The sequence below is a fragment of the Theropithecus gelada genome, chromosome 18 (genome assembly GCF_003255815.1).
Source record: "Theropithecus gelada isolate Dixy chromosome 18, Tgel_1.0, whole genome shotgun sequence".
Taxonomy (NCBI): domain Eukaryota; kingdom Metazoa; phylum Chordata; class Mammalia; order Primates; family Cercopithecidae; genus Theropithecus; species Theropithecus gelada.
In genome coordinates this window covers 4,163,914-4,186,383 of record NC_037686.1, presented here as the reverse complement: position 1 = coordinate 4,186,383, position 22,470 = coordinate 4,163,914, and the positions used below count along the sequence as shown (strand labels likewise).

General features: G+C 38.7%; 1 protein-coding gene across 1 annotated transcript in view; it reads left to right on the top strand.

Annotated features, from left to right (window-relative positions):
• Positions 1 to 407: 407 nt before the first annotated feature.
• TWSG1 (twisted gastrulation BMP signaling modulator 1) overlaps positions 408 to 22,470 on the top strand; it is a 66,117-nt gene continuing 44,054 nt past the window's right edge. The window contains exons 1-2 of the mRNA XM_025365460.1: positions 408 to 598; positions 2,871 to 3,030. Of these exons, the coding sequence (XP_025221245.1) occupies positions 2,908 to 3,030 (123 nt within the window). The 5' untranslated portion in view covers positions 408 to 598; positions 2,871 to 2,907. The remainder of the gene's footprint in view (positions 599 to 2,870; positions 3,031 to 22,470) is intronic.

Here is a 22,470-nt window from a genome sequence, read left to right as displayed (position 1 = left end):
CGCATCACAAGGCTTTAATCGTGAGTCGCTTTTGATCTTAACACTGCAACTGAGGGGCCCGGAGAACGGGCCTGACAGGAGGGTCTGTCGGAACCTGAGGGACTGGGGATCCCGGTGCGGAGAAGCGCGAAGGGAAATCGCGCTGGGCAGCCAGGGTGGGCGCGCCTGGGGGCGTGGCCTCCGGGGGACAGCGGGCGGGAGATCGCGGTGGAGGCGTGGCACGAGGGAGGGGCGAAACCGGTGGCGAGGAGGGGGCGGGGCTGTGGGAGGGGCGAGGGAGTGGGCGGGGCCGAGATGGGGGCGTGCGCGCTGACAGGAGCGCCGCGGGAGTGAGAGACGCCTCCTGGCGGGAGCTGGCGGCTGTGGACCCCAGCGAGGGCGGAGGGGAAGAGGGGAGCTGGGGCTGGGAGCCAGGAGCCGGGAGGAGGGCGGCGGGCGGGCCTGTCTCTTTAAGGTGCCCGAGGCTCGCGGGCGCTGCGCGGAGGGGACGGCGGAGGCGCGGCCTGGCCTCGCACTCAAAGCCGCCGCAGCGCGCTCCGGGCTCGGCCGACCCGGCGGAGATCTCGGGGTGGGCGACTTCGCGGGACCGCGGCGCACGGTAAGCGGCAGCGGCTGGGGGATTGTGCAGCCTCTTGGCCGGGAAGGGGCCGGGCGCCGAGCTCCGCCCTCTCGAGGCCCGCGACCGCGGCGAGCTTCGCGGGGGCCAGGAGAAGCCTGGGCCCGGCTGCGCGGAGGACAGAGTGGGGGTGCTGGGCGCGGGCGCACAGGCCGGACGCCTGGAGCCGGCAGCATCTCTGCGCCTCCTCGGTCCAGACCATCTCTGGGCCGGCCCGCGTCCTCCGCAGCCCGCGTCGGCCGAGCCGGGGTGGGGGTGGTTGCGGGTGCCGGGTCCCCCGCGCCGCCGCCGGCCTCTGCCTCGCGCGTCCGGCGCCTTCGGGGCCCTGGCACCGCTCCACAGAGGCTCTGCTCTGCCCTGGTTGCTGTCAGTGCCATCTCCCTTAAGGAGAAACTGGGCGTGATGTATGCGAAACAATTTTGGTACGTGATGGTTTCTAACTCCTTAGGAAAAGATAAGTCCTTTAATTCTGTTACCTGATTTGGACATGGCCGTAGTACTTGAATACTTTTTCCAGTGAAATCTGGGGAGTAAGATGAATTTGTGGAACATTTCATAAGACAACCGTAAAAGTTGGGGGAGGGAGAAAATCCCAGTTTTCGTGGTTGTAGGATGAAAACTAATTCCACGACAATTAGTTTCCAAATAACCTTATTTGGCCCCTGCGTATATGTACTGGTTGCTCCAGAAATCATCCTATTTGGTATGCGGCGTTAAATACATTAGGAAATTAGGTTACTAACGGTCTTTAGGGAATGCTTTGTGAGCCTCAGTAATGATCACCAGGGCTTTCTCTTTCAAAATTGACTCATACCAGGCCCAAAGCCCTTTATTCTTTTCACTCTTTTATTGTTTTTCCTTTAATGTACTTTGTAACACTTAGAATAAAAGTTTAGAGTAATCATAAATGCCCCCATAAACTCACTGTTTATCCCTCTTATGTCAGTAGTCATTTATTTTAATTTATTATGTTTGATAGGGAGGTGTTTTAACCTGAAGAAATTATATCTTTCCGTATTTAAAGTTTAATAACTATGTATACTGTTTGGCTCCTGTCAAACTGTATTTGTGCTAGTCTTTTTTCCTTCTTCTTTTTGAACTATAGTATCTTCTTAGTAACTCTGAAGAATGCATGATACTAATAGAATTAAAAGAATATCTTGGCCGGCCGCTGTGGCTCACCCCTGTAGTCCCAGCACTTTGGGAGGCCGAGGCGGGTGGATCACCTGAGGTCAGGAGTTTGAGACCAGCCTGGCCAATATGGTGAAACCCCGTCTCTACTAAAAATACAAAAATTAGCTGCGCGTGGTAATAGGCGCCTGTGATCCCAGCTACTCAGGAGGCTGAGACAGGAGAATCGCATGAACCTGGGAGGCGGAGGTTGCAGTGAGCGGAGATTGCGCCACTGCACTCCAGCATGGGCAACAGAGAGAGACTCCGTCTCAGAAAACAAAAACAAAAAAAGAATATCTTCACAGTCTAATAATTACCCAGAGTTCTTAATGCAATTAATAATTTACACTGCCTTTTGTTATTTGCTCAATTATTTAAGAAGTGACTCTGTGGACTACTTCTTGCTTTGAGCTGCTCTATTCTGTCTAAACCCTAGAATAATTTCCATTTAAAATTTTGTTTTGATTCTAAGAATGAAAATTAAATATCTTAAAATTATAATACAATATTAATAGTTTTATAGGGTCTTAAAGTTGAATAATGGAGCTAAAACTAAAGTTGAATAGTAGCAGTGCAGTATTGAAACTAGCTATTTGCCTGATGTATTCTCAGGTTACTGAGGGTTTAGATATACTCACTCTACTTTCACAGTCACCATTTCTGGATAGTCTGAGGAACTGTAGTGTTCTAGGTCCTCGAAGATTGCTATGAAGCCATTATTATATAAAATTACTGTTTATTTTTAAATATTTGTATAATCTTTCACTGAGAATGATCTTTAAATGATCACTCAAAAGTTTTTTGAAGACCAGGCATGGTGGTATTGTCTGTAGTCTCAGATAACTGGGAGGCTGAGGTGGGAGAATCACTTGAACCCAGGAATTGAAGGCTGCAGTGAGCTGTGATCGCACCACTGTACTTCAGCCTGGGCAACAGAGCAAGACTCTAAAAAAGAAAGAAAAAGTCTATTGACACAAACAATGAGTCTTAGTTTATGTTTTGTTTTTCATTTTTATATTTGTTTTTACCCTAGCACTTGCCTTTGAATTAGTTATGTTTGTTTGTTTGTTTGTTTGTTTAGCTTCCTGGGAGTTACTGATCATCTTCTTTGAAGAAACATGAAGTTACACTATGTTGCTGTGCTTACTCTAGCCATCCTGATGTTCCTGACATGGCTTCCAGCATCACTGAGCTGTAACAAAGCACTCTGTGCTAGTGATGTGAGCAAATGCCTTATTCAGGTAGGACTAAGAGTACTTTTATTAATATTGAACTATATTGTAGAGCAGAAACATTATGTTTATATACAGATATAGGGTATGAGTGTTGGGTCAGGGCCTCAGGTACTGAATCATGACCCACAGGTCTGGATTTTTACCCTCACAGCAATCATATATGTAGCAAGGTTAGATTCAAGAAGTTCAATACTGAGTATAATATCCTGTTGTATAAACATGTCATTACAAGGTGATGAGCACTCTATTCAGATGATTTAAGGGGTTCCCTTGTGTAATCTAATTAACATAGCAAAGAGGTTCAATGACTGTATTTAGAAAAAAAATTAGCTGATCAAATAATAAATTGTTACCCTAAGTACGATGTATTAGTTTTCTATTGCTATGTAACAAATTACCCCGAAACATAGCAACTTAGTGCAATAAACATGTATTATTTCATGCAGTTTCTGAGGGCCTGGAATCTGGGAGCAGTTTAGCCAGGGGACTCTGGCTCAGGGTCTCCCACAATGTTGCAGGCAAGTCGTTGGCTGGGATTGGACAATCTGTTTCCAAGATACTTCGCAGTTATATCTTTTCCAATCATCAAGGCAGGCCTCTTAATGTAGCCACCACGGTCATTTTTCTGGGGAGAAAAGTAAGAGTAAGTGATGCGGCTCAGTTACCAGGCTGGTATTGAACTCCTGATTAGCTTCCCTTCTAGTTGCTGGCTGTGCACTCAGAAATTCAGTAACCACACACATTAGCATTCTATGTAAAGTGTGAGTCAGCTAACATGGCTGTAACCCTCACTCGAGACTAACTGTGTGTATGTGCTGGAGTGACAGTTGTTTTTATACATCAGAAACATTTTGTGCTTATTTCTGACATTTTGGTCCTTCTCGCTAATAGTTGGAATTTTACTTGCCCCCGTTTCATACTCTGATAACCCTAACTTTGCATTTCAAACCAAAACATTGAACTAGGGAAGTCTGTTTGTTGTTCAGTTTTTAACTTTCTTGCTGTGGACATTTTCAGGTATAAAAGGAGAATATAATGAACCATCCATGAGTAGTTACTGCAGTCACTACCTCACGGCTACTCTTGTTTCATCTATACCCTCCTTCACTATCCACTCCCAGCTCTGTTTTAATTTCAAGCAAATCCCTTGATACTGTTTTGTTGATAATTCTAATATGTATCTCTAAAAGAGAACTCTTTACCAACATAGCTATTAGAGCAACTGTACAGTTTAAAAATTAACACTAATTCTTTAATCACCTAATTTTGTATGTGGAAATCTTAATAAGGCACGTCTGCTTAGGCTTGTGTTGGCTGGAAATTTTGTGTCTGCACATGAAGCCCAGTTTTGTGCTATGGTCAGATGAGGAGTCTGTGGTATCTCCCAGGTTGTTTCAATGTAGCTTCATTATTCATTATTCAAAATAAAGTCTCATAACATTTGCTATATTCATGTTTAGATGGAGATTCTCTTTAATTCAAAATTATATTCTTTACTCTTCAACTCTATAACTTGCATTAGTTCAAGTAATTAAAAATTGTACTTTGGCCGGGCACAGTGGCTCATGCCTCGTAATCCCAGCACTTTGAGAGATTGAGGCAAGAGGATCGCTTGAGCCCAGGAGTTTCAGACCAGCCTGGGAATCACAGTGAGACCCTGTCTCTACAACAAATGATCTTTAAAAATTAGCTGGGCATGTTCATGTATGCCTGTAGTCTCAGCTACTTGGGAGGCTAAGGCAGGAGGATCATTTGAGCCCAGGAGGTTGAGGCTGCGGTGAGCTATGAATGTGCCACTACACTGAAGCCTGGTGATAGAGCAAGACCTTGTCTCAAAAAAAAGAAAAAAAAGTGTACTTTATTTAAAATACCTTGCTTTTAAAGGGAGTATTTAAAAGAGAAAGCTTTTGGTTAATATGGGTAGATACTTGCAAAGGTTTTTTGTTTGTTTGACTCTTTAAAAATTTTTTGGCTCTATTACAGCTTACTACAGCCTTGACCTCCCAGGCTCCAGCGATCCTCCCATCTCAGCCTGTGGAGTAGCTAGGACTACGGGCACGTGGCACAATGCCTGGCTGATTTATTTTCTATTTTTGGTAGAGATGGGGTTTTGCCATGTTGCCAATGCTAGTCTCAAACTTCTGAGCTCAAGCGATCTGCCACCTCAGCCTCCCAAGTGCTGGGATTACAGGTGTGAGCCACCGTGCCTGGCCAGTTAAAAAAATTTTAAAAATTACAATTACAAAAATTAGCCAGGCTTGGCAACCCATGCTTGTAATCCCAACTACTTGGGAGGCTGAGACAGGAGAATCACTTGAACCCAGGAGGCAGAGGTTTGCAGTGAGCTGAGGTCTCGCCACTGTACTCCCACCTGGGCAACAGAGCAAGACTGTGTCTCAAAAAAAAAATTATAAGACTTAAACAAAATACTTCAAAATGTAAAGAGTGCTATATCAGTGTAAAAAAACTGGAAAAGCAAATGGAGCTCCACCTAACGCAAATGGTGATTCTAGTAAACAAAATAAGCTAGGATATATATTCAGTCACAAATTCATGGATGCTGACATTTCTGAGATTCCTGTTGTTCCTTCAGAGCCAGGAAACATCAAACTTTTTTCTGGAGTAGCAGATAAACTTTCCTGGTGGATGACAGACTACTTGGGGTTAGAAAAGATCTAGGGCTCAAATATTGAGAATTTTCCTGTTTGTTTATTCACAAACATTTATTGAGTGTTGAAATGAAATGTGATTAGTTCCACTCTTCACCTGGTTTTGTGGACTCCCAAACTCTAGCAGATTATTTCACGTTCTGAGCTTTAGTTTCCGTGTGTTCCTGTTTCTATGGCTGTGTGGCAAACCACCCCAAAAACCGGTGGGTGGAAACAACATTTATTTTGCTCACGAATTTGCATTCTGAGCAGGGCTCTGTGGAAGAGTTCATCTCTGTTCCACGTAGCATTAGCAGGGCGGCTTGAAGGTGGTGGGAGTGGAATTATCTGAAACAGCACTATAGACAGAGCTTTCTGCGATGATGGAAAAGATCTACGTCTACCCTGTGCAATGCAGTAGAATCTAGCCGTACGTGGCTACCAAGTACTTGAAATGTGACTAGTATGACTGAAAATCTGATTTTAAATTTAATTCAATTTTAATTTCATTAACTGCATAGCTGCATATGACTAGTGGCCACTGTATTGGACATTGAAAATCTGAAGGCTCACTGATAAAGTCTAAAACCTGGGCTAGGAAGATTCTTCAGGTATACGTCTTTTCCTGACTTCTCCTCCCCTTCTTCCCTTCTCTATCCCCATCTCCCTCCCTCTCTCCCTTTCACTCTGTCTGTGTGTGTATGTGTGTGTTTCTGTGGTCCTGACATATGATCTCTCCTGCGGGTCCACTTGGATTTAAGTGGAGGGAACATAGGCCCCACCTCTGTTGGAGGAGAGACAGTGTCATGTTGTAAGCTGAACATGTGGATGGGATAGAATGGTGTGGCCATCTGTGGAAAATATACTCTGCCACATTTAAACTGTAAAGTGAGTTGACTGGCTAGGTGAGCTCAAAATTTTCTTCTAGTTCTAGGCAGTTTTAAAGAAAGAAACCAACTAGTATGTGTCAAATGTTCTTTTTTTTTCATCAGAGTAATAAATTATTAAATTATTAGAAGGATACATGGTGGAAAAATGAATCCCTTGATCTAATTCTCCTTACTCATTCTATTACCCTGGGAAAAACACTTTTAATCTAACTGCTTATATTTTTACTTCTGTTAGTAATTTTTAGCCATGTGCCTAAATAATATGCTTGTACTACTATTTCTTGATTTATCAGTTTTAGATGTTATATATCTAAAATTGCCTTTCTGCTATAACAGATAAGGTCATAGCTCATCATGTTCTTCTTCCCACTCCTGCCCTGACACACTTGTATCACAGTTTTGAGTTTATCTCTTGGTTATTTTTTCAATTTCTTCAATATATTTAAGGTTTTCTATTCTGTTCTATCCACTGGAGACACTATCTCTTTATTCCTGATGTAAGCGGAGAATATTAATAGTCTCCTTCTTTCCTTTTAAAGTTTATTTTATTATTATTATTATTATTATTAGCAATGAGACAGACTATAAGTGAGTTTTAAGAACAGTGCATTTCTTTAGGGAATCAAAGAGAGGGTTTGTTTGGGCTCCAGTCTTGGGAGATCATGTGAATCTACCATGATTAATATCATAGAAAGCAAAGAAATCAGTTTTTTCCCTTGCATTTATCAATACTGCCCTCAAAATTTTCTACTTTTGGCATTCTGATAGGCTACTTTTGGAATTCTGATGGGCTGCCTCAAAATCTGTGGGGAATGGAGTGTTACCTGAACTTTTACTTTTATATTGTCAAGATTGATAATATCTATATTCTGAGAGGCTGCATAGTATAATGGTTAAGAGCATGAACTCTGGAACCAGGCTATCTGAATTTGGATCCAGTTCTGCCATTTACTGGTTGTATGACCTTGGGCAAGTTAGTTAATCTCTCAATGCCTCAATTTCCTCATCTATAAAGTAGGAATAATAACCATACTGTGCGAGTATTGTGAGGATTAGGTATAAAGTATTTAGAGCAATGCCTGGGCCGTGAGTGCACTATCGGTAATTACTAACCTTGTTTCTCTGTTTTGTAACTGTATTTGAATCTTCTATGCTTTATTTACAAGTATATTCTAAAACTGACAATAAACCATGTTTATACTATAATGATTATATAAATATTGTTGACTGTTGACTGTATAGTCATATAGGTACTATGATTATATTTCCCTTCTTGAATGATTTTGTTTTTCTTGAGTTTCTAATTATCTTTCTTTACCTTGTGTCATCAATCATTAACCCTTATATTGTTTTAAGTATTTAATGTATTTTTCCTCCCAAATGGAGCCTTCAGTCTTGATGTTTCCATACTTAATGGATTGCAATCTAGGTCTAATGCAAGCTGTCTTATGGTGACTTTCCATCATTACTTTCCCAAGTTGGTTCCACTGTTTCTTGGATTTCATAACTTGTTGTTTTTAACAGTAACTCTCATTTTGTCCCAACATGCGCTCAAGTAACTTCCTAAGAAAGCTTGTGTGGGAAGTAAGCTTTCTGGGTCCTGCATATCTTGAAAATGTATTTATTCTCACTTTTTACCTGACTGATGGTTTGCCTGAATACAGAATTCTATGTTAAATTCTTTTCCCTCAGAACTTTGGAGACATTTCTCTATTATCTAATAGTATTCCATATTGCCAATAAGAAATCTGATGCCAGTCCATTTCTTATTCTCTGTAGGTAACTTTGTTATATCTTGTCTCTGGAAACTTTTGGTATCATCTCATTAGCCTTGGTATTATGGAATTTAAACTGTTGAGTCTAGTGTTGGTCTTTTCATTCATTGCGTTTGGTATCTTGTGAGTCTTTTGGGGATCAGTTTTGAGCCAAAGACTAGGAAATGCCTTGTTTTTTTTTATATATATATATCCCTTGACCTAACATACATACATATATATAATATATATGTTTTATGTAATATATATTTTTATATGATATATAATTATATATAATGTCCTCCTTTCTGGAACTCTTATCTAAGATGGATTCTCTGTTAGATATTTTTTTTAAAAAGTTTTATTGAGACATAATGATTCACATATTACAAAATTTACCCATTTAGGGGTACAATTCAGTGGTTTTGGCATATCGACAGACTTGTGCAACCATCACCACAATCTAATTTTAGAGCATTTTCATTACCTTAGAAGGAAACTCCATACCCTTTAGAAGTCATTGCCTATTCTCTCTCCCTGCAAACCCGAGGCAGTTTATTTTCCCTCTACATGCTTGTTCTGGATGTTTAATATGAATGGATTCATACATTGTCTTTTGTGTCTGACTTCTTTCATTGAGCATAATGTTTTCATGGTTCCTGTGTGTTGTAACATATTCAGTATTTCATTCTTTGGTCAAATAATATTCCACCGAATGGGCATACCACATTTTATTTATCCATTTATTGGTTGGTAGATATTTGAGTTATTTATATTTTTGGCTATGGTAGATAATACTGCTATGAATATTCAAGTTTTAGTGTGTGGATGTATCTTTGTGTTTTTTTTTTTTTTTTTTTTTTTATAGACGGAGTCTCGCTCTGTCGCCCAGGCTGGAGTGCAGTGGCCGGATCTGAGCTCACTGCAAGCTCCGCCTCCCTGGTTTACGCCATTCTCCTGCCTCAGCCTCCCGAGTAGCTGGGACTACAGGCGCCCGCCACCACGCCCGGCTAGTTTTTTGTATTTTTTAGTAGAGACGGGGTTTCACCGTGTTAGCCAGGATGGTCTCGATCTCCTGACCTCGTGATCCGCCCGTCTCGGCCTCCCAAAGTGCTGGGATTACAGGCTTGAGCCACCGCGCCCAGCCGTATCTTTGTTTTTTAAGAGACAAACTATGTTACATAGATTTGTTTGCACCACAGGCAGTGGTGCAATCATTGTTCACTGTAACCTCGAACACCTGGGCTCAAACGATCCTCTCACCTTCGCCTCCCAAGTAGCTAGGACTACAGGTGTGTGCCACCATACCTGACTAATTTAAAAAATAGAAAATTTGTGTGGAGACAGGATCTCATTATGTTGCCCAGCTTGGTCTTGAACTCTTGTCCTCCAGTGATCCTCCTGCCTTGACCCTACAAAGTTCTGGGGTTACAGGTGTGAGCTGCTACAGACAGCCCTGGATGTATCTCTTGATTTGTCTTTCATATATACCTAGGACTGGAATTGCTGGGCCATATGGCAACTCTGTGTTTAACATTTTGAGGAACTGCTGAAGTGTTTTCTAAAGTGGCTGCACTGTTTTACATTCCCATCAGCTGTGTATGAGGGTTCTAATTTCCCTATAGCCTCACCAACACTTGTCTTTCCTTTTTATTGTAGCACCTTTGTGGAGTGGTTATGATTTGCATTTCCCTAATAGCTAATGATGTTGAGCATCTTTTCATGTGCTCTCTGTGTGTGTGTGTGTGTGTGTGTGTGTGTGTGTGTGTATTTTTTTTTTTTTTTGAGACAGGATCTTGCTCTGTCACCCAGACTGGAGTGCAGTGGTGCAATCACGGCTCACTGCAACCTCAACCTCCTGGACTCAAGCAATCCTCCCACCTCAGCCTCCCAAGTAGCTGGGACTATAGGCATGCACCACCATGTCTGGTTAGCTTATTGTGTATCTTTGGGGAAATACCTATTGAAAACCAGTGCTCTTTTTTGTGTGTGTTTGTTTTAGACAAGAATCTCGCTCTGTTGCCCAGGCTGGAGTGCAGTTGCTCTATCATAGCTCACTGCAGCCTTGAACTCCTGGGCTAACACGATCCTCCTGCCTCAGCCTCCTGAGTAGCTGGGACTACAGGTATGTGCCATCACACTTGGCTAATTTTTAAAATTTTTAAATTCTTTATAAGGATGGGGGTCTCACTATATTGCCCAGGCTGGTCTTGAACTCTTGGTCTCCGGTAATCGTCCTGCCTTGGCCTCTCAAAGCACTGGAATTGCAGGTGTGAGCCACCACGCCTAACCCAGAACCTATGCTCATATTAAAATTGGCTTGTCTTTTTATTGTTGAGTTGTAAGAATTCTTTATATATTCTGGGTTCAAGTCCCTTGTCAGATACATGATTTGCAAATATTTTCTCTCATTCTGTGGGTTGTCTTTTCAACTATTATGTATCATTTGTATCATAAAAGTTTTACATTTTAATGACATCCAATGTTTCTGTTTTTTTATTTTGTTACTTGTGCTTTTGGTGTTGTATCTAAGAAACCATTACCTGAGCCAAAGTCATAAATATTTACTTGTCTATTTTCCTCTAAGAATTTTGTAGTTTTAGGCCAGGTGTGGTGGCATGTACCTGTAATCCCAGCACTTTGGGAGGTGGAGGTGGGAAGATCGCTTTAGCCCAGGAGTTCAAGCCTGCAGTGAAGCAGGGATCCAACTTTATTATTTTGTGTGTGGATATCTACTTGTCCCAGCACCATTTCTCCCCCACTGAATTATAGTGCCACCCTTGTTCAAAACCATCTGACCATAAATGGTTTATTTGTGGACTGTCAGTTCTATTCTATTGGTTTCTATCTCTATTTTTATGTTTGTACCACATTGTCTTGATTACATAGTTTTGTAGTATGTTTTGAAATTAGGAAGTCTAAGTTCTCCAACTTTGTTCTTTTTCAAGATTGCTTAGGCTGTTCTGGGTCCCTGACATTTTCATGTGAATTTTAGAATCTACTTGTCAATTTCTGCAATAAAGCCAGCTGGGATTTAAAAAATATGTAGACTTTATTTTTTGGAAAAGTTTTAGGTTTACAGAAAAATTGAGCAGAGAGTATAAAAGGTTCCCATATACCCATTCCCCCTACATGTCCACAGTTTCTTCTGTTATTAACATCTTGCATCAGTGTGGTATACTGTTACTATTGATGAACCAATATTGATATGCTATTATTAACTAAAATCTATACTTTGCATGAGCATTAACTCTGTATTTTACCTTTTTATGGGTTTTGACAAATGTATAATGTCTTGTGTCTACCATTACAGTATCATTCAGAATAGTTTCATTGCTCTAAAAATCCCCATAAGCTAACCTATTCATCCCTGCCTACCTCCTGCCAGTCCCCTAGCAACCACGGATCTTTTCTACTGTCTCTATAGTTTTGCCTTTTCCACAGTGACATATAGTTGGAATCATACAGAATGTAGCCTTTTAAAGGGGGCTTCTTTCACTTAGGAGTATACATTTAAGTTTCCTTTATGTCTTTTCATGGCTTGATAATGCATTTCTTTTTATCACTTATTGTTGCCTAAAAATATCCCATTGTATGAATGTACTCACTGATTAATATTTCACTCACTGATTAGTATGGATGTACCAGAGTTCGTTTATCCATTCACTTATTGAAGGACATCTTGATTGCTTCTAAGATTTAGTGTCTATGAATAAAGCTTAGCCAGGCATGGTGGTTCAGGCCTGTAATCCCAGTGCTTTAGGAGGCCAAGGCAGGAGGATCCCTTGAGGCTGGGAATTCAAGATCATAGTGAGATCCCCATCTCTACCAAAAAAAAAAAAACATCTGGAGTGGTGGCGTGCACCTGTAGTCCTAGCTACCTGAGAGGCCATGGTAAGAGGATGGCTTGAGCCCATGAGTTCAAGACTACAGTAGGTTATAATCACACTGCTGCACTCCAGCCTGGATAACCAAGTGAGACCCTGTCACTATAAAATAACATAAAGCTGCCATAACCATCCATGTGCAGGTTTTGTGTGGGCATAAGTTTTCACTTCATTTGGCTAAATACTAAGGAGTGCAATTGCTGCTTTGTAGGTAGGACTATGTTTAGTTTTGTAAGAAATTGCCACTGTCTTTCAAAGTGGCTGTATCATTTTGCATTCCTACCAGCAGTGAATGAGAGTTGCTATTGCTCCACATCCTCACCAGCATTTGGTGTTTTCAGTGTTTTGGATTTTCACCATCTAAATAGGTATATAGTGGTATCACATTATTTTAATTTGCAATTCTCTAATGACATATGATGGGGAGCATCTTATACTTATTTGCCATTTGTATACCTTTTTTGGTGAGGTGTCTGTTAAGAATCTCTGGCCCATTTTTTAATTGGGTTGTTTACTTTTTTTATTGTTGAGGTCTCTGTATGTATGTTTTGTATAGCAGTCCTTTATCAGAAAAGTCTTTTGCAGATATTTTCTCCTGGTCTAGGACTTGTCATCTGATTCTTTGGAGAATATTTTTTTGCAGAGCAGAAGTTTAAAATTTCTATAAAGTCCAGCTTATCATTTATTTCTTTCATGAATTGTGGCTTTGGTATTGCCAGCTAAGATTTAATAGGGATTGCATTGAATCTGTAGATCAATTTGGGGAGTACTGTGTTGCCATCTTAGCAGTATTATGTCTTTGTTTCATGAACATGTGTGCCTTTCCTTTTATTTGGATTTTCTTTCATTCAACAATATTTTGTAGTTTTCTGTGTATGTATTACATTTCTTTTGTTAAACTTGTTCATAAGTATTTTATTCTTTTTGATGCTATTGTTAGTGGAATTGTTCTCTTAATTTCATTTTTGGATTGTTCATTGCTTGTATATAGTGTATTAGCTCTTTTCTATCCCATCATACCTTCTTACTCTATATTCTGGGAAATTTCCTGACTTTACCTTTGGACTCTTTCTATTGAATTGTTTAATTTTAGCGATAACTTTTACATTTCAATAGCTCTTATTTATTGCTTGTTAATTTTTCGTATTAACATTATTTACTTGTTTTGGATGCATTATTTTCTTCACTGTCTTGGAGGATACTTATTGGAAGTTTTTTTTGCTGGTGGAGGAGGTCTCTTTTGAGATCTTTTTTTCTTTTATGTCTTTATGTGTCAGGATTTCTTCAAATGTATAGCATTCTTTGGTTGTCCATATATAGTTAAGAATGAGGCAATAAAACCTGGTTGGGAGATCCATGTGTTTAGATAGGACTTACAGACTGGACTTAGAGCAGAGAACACTTGGAGATAAGGAAGGCCTTGATGTTGGAATGTGTTCTCTGCTCTGAGGCTAATCATCTTTCTGAAGAGAGTTGTTGGTTATTTGTTTATTTCGATTGGCTGATTTTCTTGTTGTGATTGGAGGTGAGTAGATGGTCAGTAGATGGTCAGTAGATGTCTAGTTCTTGTCTTTTTGGTCTATTGTGTGAGTAGCCTAACTGATCTGATAGAAACCTGAACTTGAACATCCTCTTTTTATCCCTGTTCTCTTTAGTTGAAGAATGGTTTGGCTCTTGGTATTTCATGTGCCAGTGATTGTTAACTGGGGCCCTGGACCTCTTAAGGGAGATCCCCCAGATTGTATTCAGGAGATCCCCAGGATTATATTCAAAACTGCCTGTGCATCGTTTTCTGGGGAGAAGGTCCACAGCTATCAAGAGGTTCTCATAGCAGTTGGTGAACCCGAAAAGGTTAAACATTGTTGGGGCTTTGCTTTCCATTCCAACATACTGAGTTATGAAATTCCACTTTCATAGCAAAGTACAAGGCACATTGACATTTTAGATAATGAGAGCTGCTTTTCTCCTTAAACTTGCAGAAGATGTACAGAAATGAATACAATAAGGTGGAAGATAAGTAGTTTAAGAAAGACAAAGATGCAATGCTATAAAAGTTTATAAAAAGATATTACTTTCCTTGTAGATGGAATTTAGATTTCTTTTTGTTAAATTGGTTTCGTTTGAACAATATTTGTAATGTTGAACTGATGTACTATGAGGATAAATTAGAACATTTGTTTATATTGCATCCTCTGCACTTATAACTAAGTATGAAAATTTTTCCCTGGAAGCTGTTATGTAAATATTTTTTACCAGCATGGTTGCAAAGCAGTACAGTCATTCTTGCCACTCCTACAAGTTGCTGTGCCTAAGGGTGGTCCCTATGTAAATATTTATTTTGTGCTTCTAACAGGAAAGAAATCTAACTTTAAACATCAAGAAAGTAAAACTGTCATCTTGGTGTACTTCCGTGCTCATATAATGAGGGGTTTAGCTATCCTGTTTCAGGAAAAAATAAATTTGGTAATATAGGATTTTCCTTTAAGAAGATCTTTACTACTTTCCCCTGCTGCTTTTGTGAATATAATTTTTAAAATTTGGATCAATATTATGCTATATCCTAGAAATCTCAAGTCCCATTTTGTATCAAGAGTGGAAAAACCCTGTATTAACTTGTGAGTACTTTGGCTAATATTTATGATAGTTTTTAGGATGATATAAACATTGTATTTCATGAGAATATTCAACATTGGGTTCAGAGATAATTAATGTATCATTTTAGTACTTTGTTATCTGAACATTTATTTAGCGCTTTTATGTGCTAAATTGACAATCTGCTTTTTTATTCTAAAAATTGATTTAGTTATTAAATAAATCTTAAGTTTTCTGAAATAAGTTGGAATTTTAAAATAGTTTACTTCTCATTAATAATTCCAGCTTTTAAAAGTATATTTTGTCTTAAGTTAAAAATATCAGTAGTTCAGATAAGTTTAGGGCTTCCTTAATTCAGTAAATTAAAGAATTAACTTTCTCTTCTTTTTTTCTTAATCAGTGCAAATTAGATTCTACTTTAGTCTCTTGCTATAGTTATCTTGATTTGTTAGTGTACTAGTAATATTTTGGTTTGCAATGTAAAATGTTTTCTTTTCTCTCTTGTGAACATTATTTTCCTAAATTGTTTCTTTCCTCTTCATCCCATTTTCCTGCTCTTAAAAGTTGTGGTGCTATGGCTGGACGCGGTGGCTCATGCCTGTAATCCCAGTACTTTGGGAGGCTGAAGTGGGCGAGTCACAAGGTCAGGAGTTCGAGAACAACCTGACCAACATGGTGAAACCCCGCCTCTACTAAAAATACAAAAATTAGCCGAGCATGGTGGCACACACCTGTAATCCCAGCTACTCAGGAGGCTGAGGCAGGAGAATCACTTGAACCCAGGAGGCGGAGTTTGCAGTGAGCTGAGATCACACCACTGCACTCCAGCCTGAGCAACAGAGTGAGACTCCATCTCAAACAAAAAAAAAGTTGTGGCACTAACCTATTTTTGTCCTGTTTTGCTTCAGTTAACACCACGTGAAAATCTCTGAAATTAATGTTCAAAGGTAATGAATTAGGCCTGATATAATTTAAAGGAAGAATAAATCATTGTTCCCCTCCAAATGTTTAATACAGTTATAGTAGCTGCTGATATATAAATGGAGATTAAAATTTATTTTCACTGGTTGTTTCACCTGTTGCATTGTTAAAACAAAACGAGGATTTCATTGGGACACACGGACATTTTCACACATACATAAGTAGGAAAAATTGTAAAATAACCCCCCCATTTACACATTACTCAGCCTCAACAGTGATCAACATGTGGTCAGTCTCTGTACCTACTCCCAACTCACTCCAGCTGGATTCTTTTAAAGAAGTTCATTAGGGCACTTGTACAGTAAGTAGGATTAGCATCTAAATTTTTGTTACTAGGTTTATATGAGAAAGAGGCACTAGGCACTATTTGATATATTTTGATAATTGATATATATATTTGAACTTGTATGCTGACTTATTTAGCCAAAAATAAGTACTCTTTTCAGTACTGATTCATTTAAGTGTATGTTATTTTCAGGACAAAACTTTACCAATCAGAATTTATAAAGAACAACATGCTAATGAGGTTGGGTTGATATTTCTTTCCTGGATTTGAAGATTCATGTGATGCCCTCCTTAAAGAGTATTAATATGGCAAAACAGGTTTGTTATAACCCAATCTAATTATAATTGTTTATTCTTTTGAATACAGGCGAATTGAAGATATTTTGTTTTATTTATTTATTTTTAAATACTCATTTGACCTAAGTAAAAGTAGTGTCAGCATAGGTATAATATAATGCTTCATTGATTACTTACGCTTACACAATATGCAAGTAAATACTTCATTAGATTTATTCCTACATTTCTGTTTTTTAGCTCAAGATATTATAAATACTTAGTTTCCTTAATTTAAGAACCTCAGTTTGTGTTTTTGAATATCTTTTGTAATTGTTCAAACGTTAATTAAACTGGATCTTAAGAAGTCATAATATCCAATAAATTAAATGTTTATTTGCTATTATAAAAATATATTTTCTACCCCCAAATTCAGAAAATACAGAGAAGTAGAAAAGAAGAGTAAAACATTCTCAGTCCTATTATTCAAACACATACTACTCTTACTATTTTGATATAGCTCCTTCTGGTTTTTATTCTCTGTTTAGATGATTTTTAGCAATTTTATGGTATATACAAGTGTTGTATTTTACATATTCACTAGCATTATTTTATGTTTCTTTGAAAAACATTGTGTTCGGTTAGAAAATTTCAGTTTTAGGTTAAAAGTAAATTAAAGCAATATATTTTCAGAGTTAGAACTGTCTTCTGCATTGCTTAATACCAACTTAATGCTTTATATTTTTCAACTTAGGTTTATTTCTTCAAAATTTATGGAGAAACCCCAATGTACCATGCTGGGTTTTTTTGTTGTTCTTGTTTTTTTATTTTTGTTTTCTGAGATGGAGTCTCGCTTTGTCACCCAGGCTGGAGTACAGTGGCTCCATCTCAGCTCACTGCAACCTCTGCCTCCTGAGTTCAAGAGATTCTTCTGCCTCAGCCTCCTAAGTAGCTGGGATTACAGGCACACACCACCACCCCTGGCTAATTTTGTATTTTTTTAGTAGAGTTGGGGTTTTGCTATGTTGGCCAGGCTGGTCTCAAACTCCTGAGCTCAAGCAATCCACCCACCTTGGCCTTCCAGAATGCTGGGATTATTGGCATGAGCCACTGCTCCTGGCCTGTTCACTCTTTTTAGATGTACAGTTTTATGATTTTTGGCAAACATATACTCATGTAACTACTACCACAATCAAGATAGAGAATATTTTTCATCACCCTAAAACATTCCCTTGTGCCCCTTTGTAGCTGGACCTAGCTTTTTCCCTAGCCTCAGCCCCTGGCAACCACTGATTTGATTTTTTTTTCCCTATATAAAAGGAGTCATACAGTACATAGCCTTTTGTTCTGTCTAGCTTCTTTCATTCAGTATAAGGCTTTGAGATTCAGCCATATTATTGTGTGTGTTGGGTAGTTCTTTCCTCTTTATTGATGAGTAGGATTGCGTTGTGTGGATGTACTGCAATTTGTTTATCCATTCACTGGTTGATGGACCTTGCATGGTTTCCAGTTTTCAGTAATTAAGAATGATGTTGATACTTTCCCATGTGGGTCTTTTTATGGACCTATGTTTTAATATTTCTTGAGTAAATACCTAGGAATGGGATTGCTGGGTCACCAGAGCATTTTGATACTCGTTATCTCATTGGGATGCCAAAGTTTGTAAGGGAAAATCCAGGAACACCATTCCTTTTTCATGACTGGGAAACCAAGACTCAGGGTTACAAACAGCTTATGGGCTTAAAACCAGATCTTGTAAGTCCAAGTCATTTGCTATCTTTACTAGAATATAATGTTGTTTTCAATGATGTTTCCTTGTTTTATTATAGCAACAGGGTTAACACATCTCTCAGATCTTTGCAACAAGAATGGAAATATTTATCAGTAACTAAGAGTCAATATAAATAAGATTCTTCCTCAAGTTGTTAGTTTCCATTTCTGGCCTAGAAATTTGGGAGTTCGTATAATAAATGTTAACTCTTAAAGTCTAATCTTAGTCTTGGATAAATATCCTCCCCCTCAATTTATTTTGCATAAAGAATTAATATTTCACCAGAACATCAGTTGTATAGTCATGGCACTGCGTAACAACATTTTGGTCAATGGCAGACAACATGTATGATGGTGGTCACATAAGATTATAATACTGTATTTTTATTGTACCTTTTCTATGTTTAAACATGCAAATGTTTACCGTTGTGTTATAATTGCTTACGGTATTCAGGACAGTAACATGCTGTACAGGTTTGCAGCCTAGGAACGATAGGCCACACCGTATAGCCTAGCATTACAGCGGGCTCTACCATGTAGGTTTGTGTAGGTATACACTGATACTCATATAACAACCGAATTGCCTAAAGACGCATTTTTCAGAGCGTATCCCTATCCTTAAGAGATAAAGCATGACTGTATATGGAATAAGATTCTTCTCTAAAGATGATTGTATCTGTCTTCTGGCATTTAAAATTTTGAAATTCTCTGTCATATTGAAGGTTTTCCTCAATATAAATGTAGTAAAATATATTTTCAATGATTAGATTTTTTCCATCAAACTTTTCATCCTGCCAGACTTTGATTTCATATAAACTTTTAAAACAGTTTGCCAAATTCTCTCTAAATACTCATGCTGGTCAATAAAGAGTAATTCAAATGCATAAATTTCAGTTTTCCATTTAGTGTAAAGTTTTAATTTTTTTCATCATAAAATTATTGAACAATGTGTCTACCAAACTTTAAGAACATCTAGCGTAGTTATTTACACATAGAACATGTCTTATTCCATATTACCTCGCCTCTAACATGCAAGAGCAATGGTGGTAGAAAGAGCCTTGAGTCAGAAGACCTTGTTTCAAAGCCGGAGTTGTGTGAACTCTCAGAAATCATGAAACCACTCATTCTCAGCCTTCTCTTCTGCACATGAGGAACAACCACACTTTCTCTGTGACTTGCAGACTAGGGAAGCAGAAGATACAGTCATTAACCAGCTGAAGCGACAACAAAAAATATCAAGTATTGCATTCCAAGTCACTGGTTTTGCAACTCTTAGCCAATGATTCCAATTTTACCCTTACAAACAAATGATTAAACTTGGGCAATGGCATTTCTAGTTGTATTCAGGTACTGAGAGTGAAAGATACAATAATGCCTTTGATTAAACAACCTAAAGAATTATCTAAGTTTAATTATAGGCTTATTCTTTCTAAGAGAGTAATAACTATAATTATTAAAATGTTAACTTAATGAAAAATAACTTTTATATTTCTCATTTTAGTGTTTAAAAAACAGGAATACCTAACCGTAACTGGGGTCAAATTCTAGCCACTAATTGAATGAAGTTGTATAAATTTCGTGACTTCATTTAAAAAATAAGCATAATAACGACCTGCATCTTTATAAGATTCATGACAATGCATATAAAATACTTAGCACAGTGCCTGTAAGGGTTAAATAGAACCCATTTAAGGACTTTGGGGGAGGTGGTGGCAGTAAATAATTGGAAGCATTGAGTCAGTCTTTATTTTTGACTTCAGGGAACTTGGTGTTTAGTTTTGATCACATGTTCCATTCAACTGAGCAGAACCCAAATTTAGTCATAGTGAGGTTAGTAAAATATATAAATAACCCAGTCCAAAGAGAAAATTCTAAATTTCAGCTCTACCATATTTTCTGTTTAAGGAGTGGAGACTTGAAATAATAGTAAAATAGAAACTGATAAAGTTTATGAAGGTGATAAAAAATGAGAAAGTGGACAAGGTGTGGAAAGGATTAAGAATTTAATCACTGTTTCTGAATTTTGGCACATTGATGTACTATTACGCACTGATTAAATTATGTTGACAGATTTTTATGGTAGAGAAATGCTATTTTTTTTATATCAAGGTAGTATATAATCATCATTTTGTTAGACATGCATAGGAATTTACCAAAGGGGGAGGAATTTAGGGTTCTTTCTTTCTACTCTAGTAGATATTTTCCAAAGTCTTATATAATTAAATAAATACTTTAAAAATTTTGGTAAACCTTTCTTTTTATCTTGACTTTAGCCTTTCTTGTTATAGAAGACATGTATTCTTCGGTGAAACCCCGTCTCTACTAAAAAATACAAAAAACTAGCCGGGCGAGGTGGCGGGCGCCTGTAGTCCCAGCTACTCGGGAGGCTGAGGCAGGAGAATGGCGTGAACCCAGGAGGCGGAGCTTGCAGTGAGCTGAGATCCGGCCACTGCCCTCCAGCCTGGGCGACAGAGCGAGTCTCCATCTCAAAAAAAAAAAAAAAAAAGAAAACATGTATTCTTATAACTGAAACAGCTAGGGGTAACGTTTTCTTTTCTTTTCTTTTCTTTTTTTTTTTTTGAGAGGGAGTCTTGCTTTGTTGCCCAGGCTGGAGTGCAGTGGCGCGATCGCGGCTCACTGCAAGCTCCGCCTGTCGGTTCACGCCATTCTCCTGCCTCAGCCTCCCGAGTAGCTGGGACTACAGGCGCCGCCACCGCGCCCGGCTAGTTTTTTTGTATTTTTTTTTTTAGTAAAGACGGGGTTTCACCGTGTTAGCCAGGATGGTCTTGATCTCCTGACCCTGTGATCCGCCCGCCTCGGCCTCACAAAGTGTTGGGATTATAGGCGTGAGCCACCGCGCCCGGCCACAAACTCTGTTTTCTTTTCTTTTCTTTTTCTTTTTTTTTTTTTTTTTTTTTTTTTTAGTCTCGCTCTGTCGCCCAGGCTGGAGTGCAGTGGCCGGATCTCAGTGGCCGGATCTCAGCTCACTGCAAGCTCTGCCTCCTGGGTTTTCGCCATTCTCCTGCCTCAGCCTCCCGAGTAGCTGGGACTACAGGCGCCCACCACCTTGCCCGGCTTGTTTTTTTGTTTTTTGGTTTTTTTTCTAGTAGAAACGGAGTTTCACCGTGTTAGCCAGGATGGTCTCGATCTCCTGACCTCGTGATCCGCCCGTCTCGGCCTCCCAAAGTGCTGGGATTACAGGCTTGAGCCACCGCGCCCGGCCCAAACTCTGTTTTCAAAAGGTCGGTTTGAGGAGCTTGTTTTTCTTATTTGCCAATCTCCTAAAAAGAATGCTGATGTGAGTTATGAAGAATAGAGAGTATTTGATGTATGTGGAGGCTCATTTACCGAAGTTATGAATATTTCTTAATTTATGGTGATTAAACTTCTGCTTTATTAAGACAAAGGTTTTTTAGTCTTTTCTGTAGTAAGGTAGAAAGAAAGAAAAATATTAGCCAGGATATTGTTGTTTGGTGTCCAACAAGTTTTAATAGTAGTTTTTACCCTTAAAGTCTTAAACAGAATTTTTGTCTCTTTAATAGTACAGTAATGAAAGCTTATCTCTGTCGTTTCCCTCTTGTTTCTCCCTACCATAGCTTTTCACATTGTATTCTATCACTAAATTGTAAAGCAGTAAGCATATGATTACAGCATATTACTCTCTTACACCAGTATGTAAAAGTGCAGGACAGGCATCTATTAAGAGGGTGTGAAATACATTTAATCTAAAGAACTAGATAACCTGGGCAAGTTCAAGCAACTTTTAAATAGGCTGTTAGTTTTAACGTTTGTTAAAACTACATTTGTTAATGTTTTTAACAACATTTTGTTAAAACAACGTTTGTTCACAGTAATCTCAGTCTCACCCACCTTTTCATTCTAGTTTAAAACACTTCACAAATACTGACAGTAAAAGGCACAATGAATGCCTCACAGACTCAGATTTCTCTGATGGAAGCCATTACAGTGACGTTCATTTTTAAAACTTATTTGACATAATATACAGTAATTCATTTAGCAAGCTACCATTTGGAAGCTGCAGAAAAAGGAGAGACTTTGAATAAATTTGTTACTTTTCTAGTTTGTTTCTCCTGAGTGAGTTTAGTCAATAACGTAAATATAGGTTGAGCATTCCAAATCCAAAAATCTGAACTCCAGAATGCTCCCAAATCGGAAACTTTCTGAGCATCGACATGACATCAAAGGAAATGCTTATTGAAAGGCTTTAGATTTTTGGATACGGGATGCTCAGCTGGTATAATGCAAATATTACAAAATCCAAATAAACTCAAAATCCAAAACACTTTTGGTACCCAGCATTTCAGATAAGGAATACTCAACCTGTATAAGCAACTAAGATAGTAAA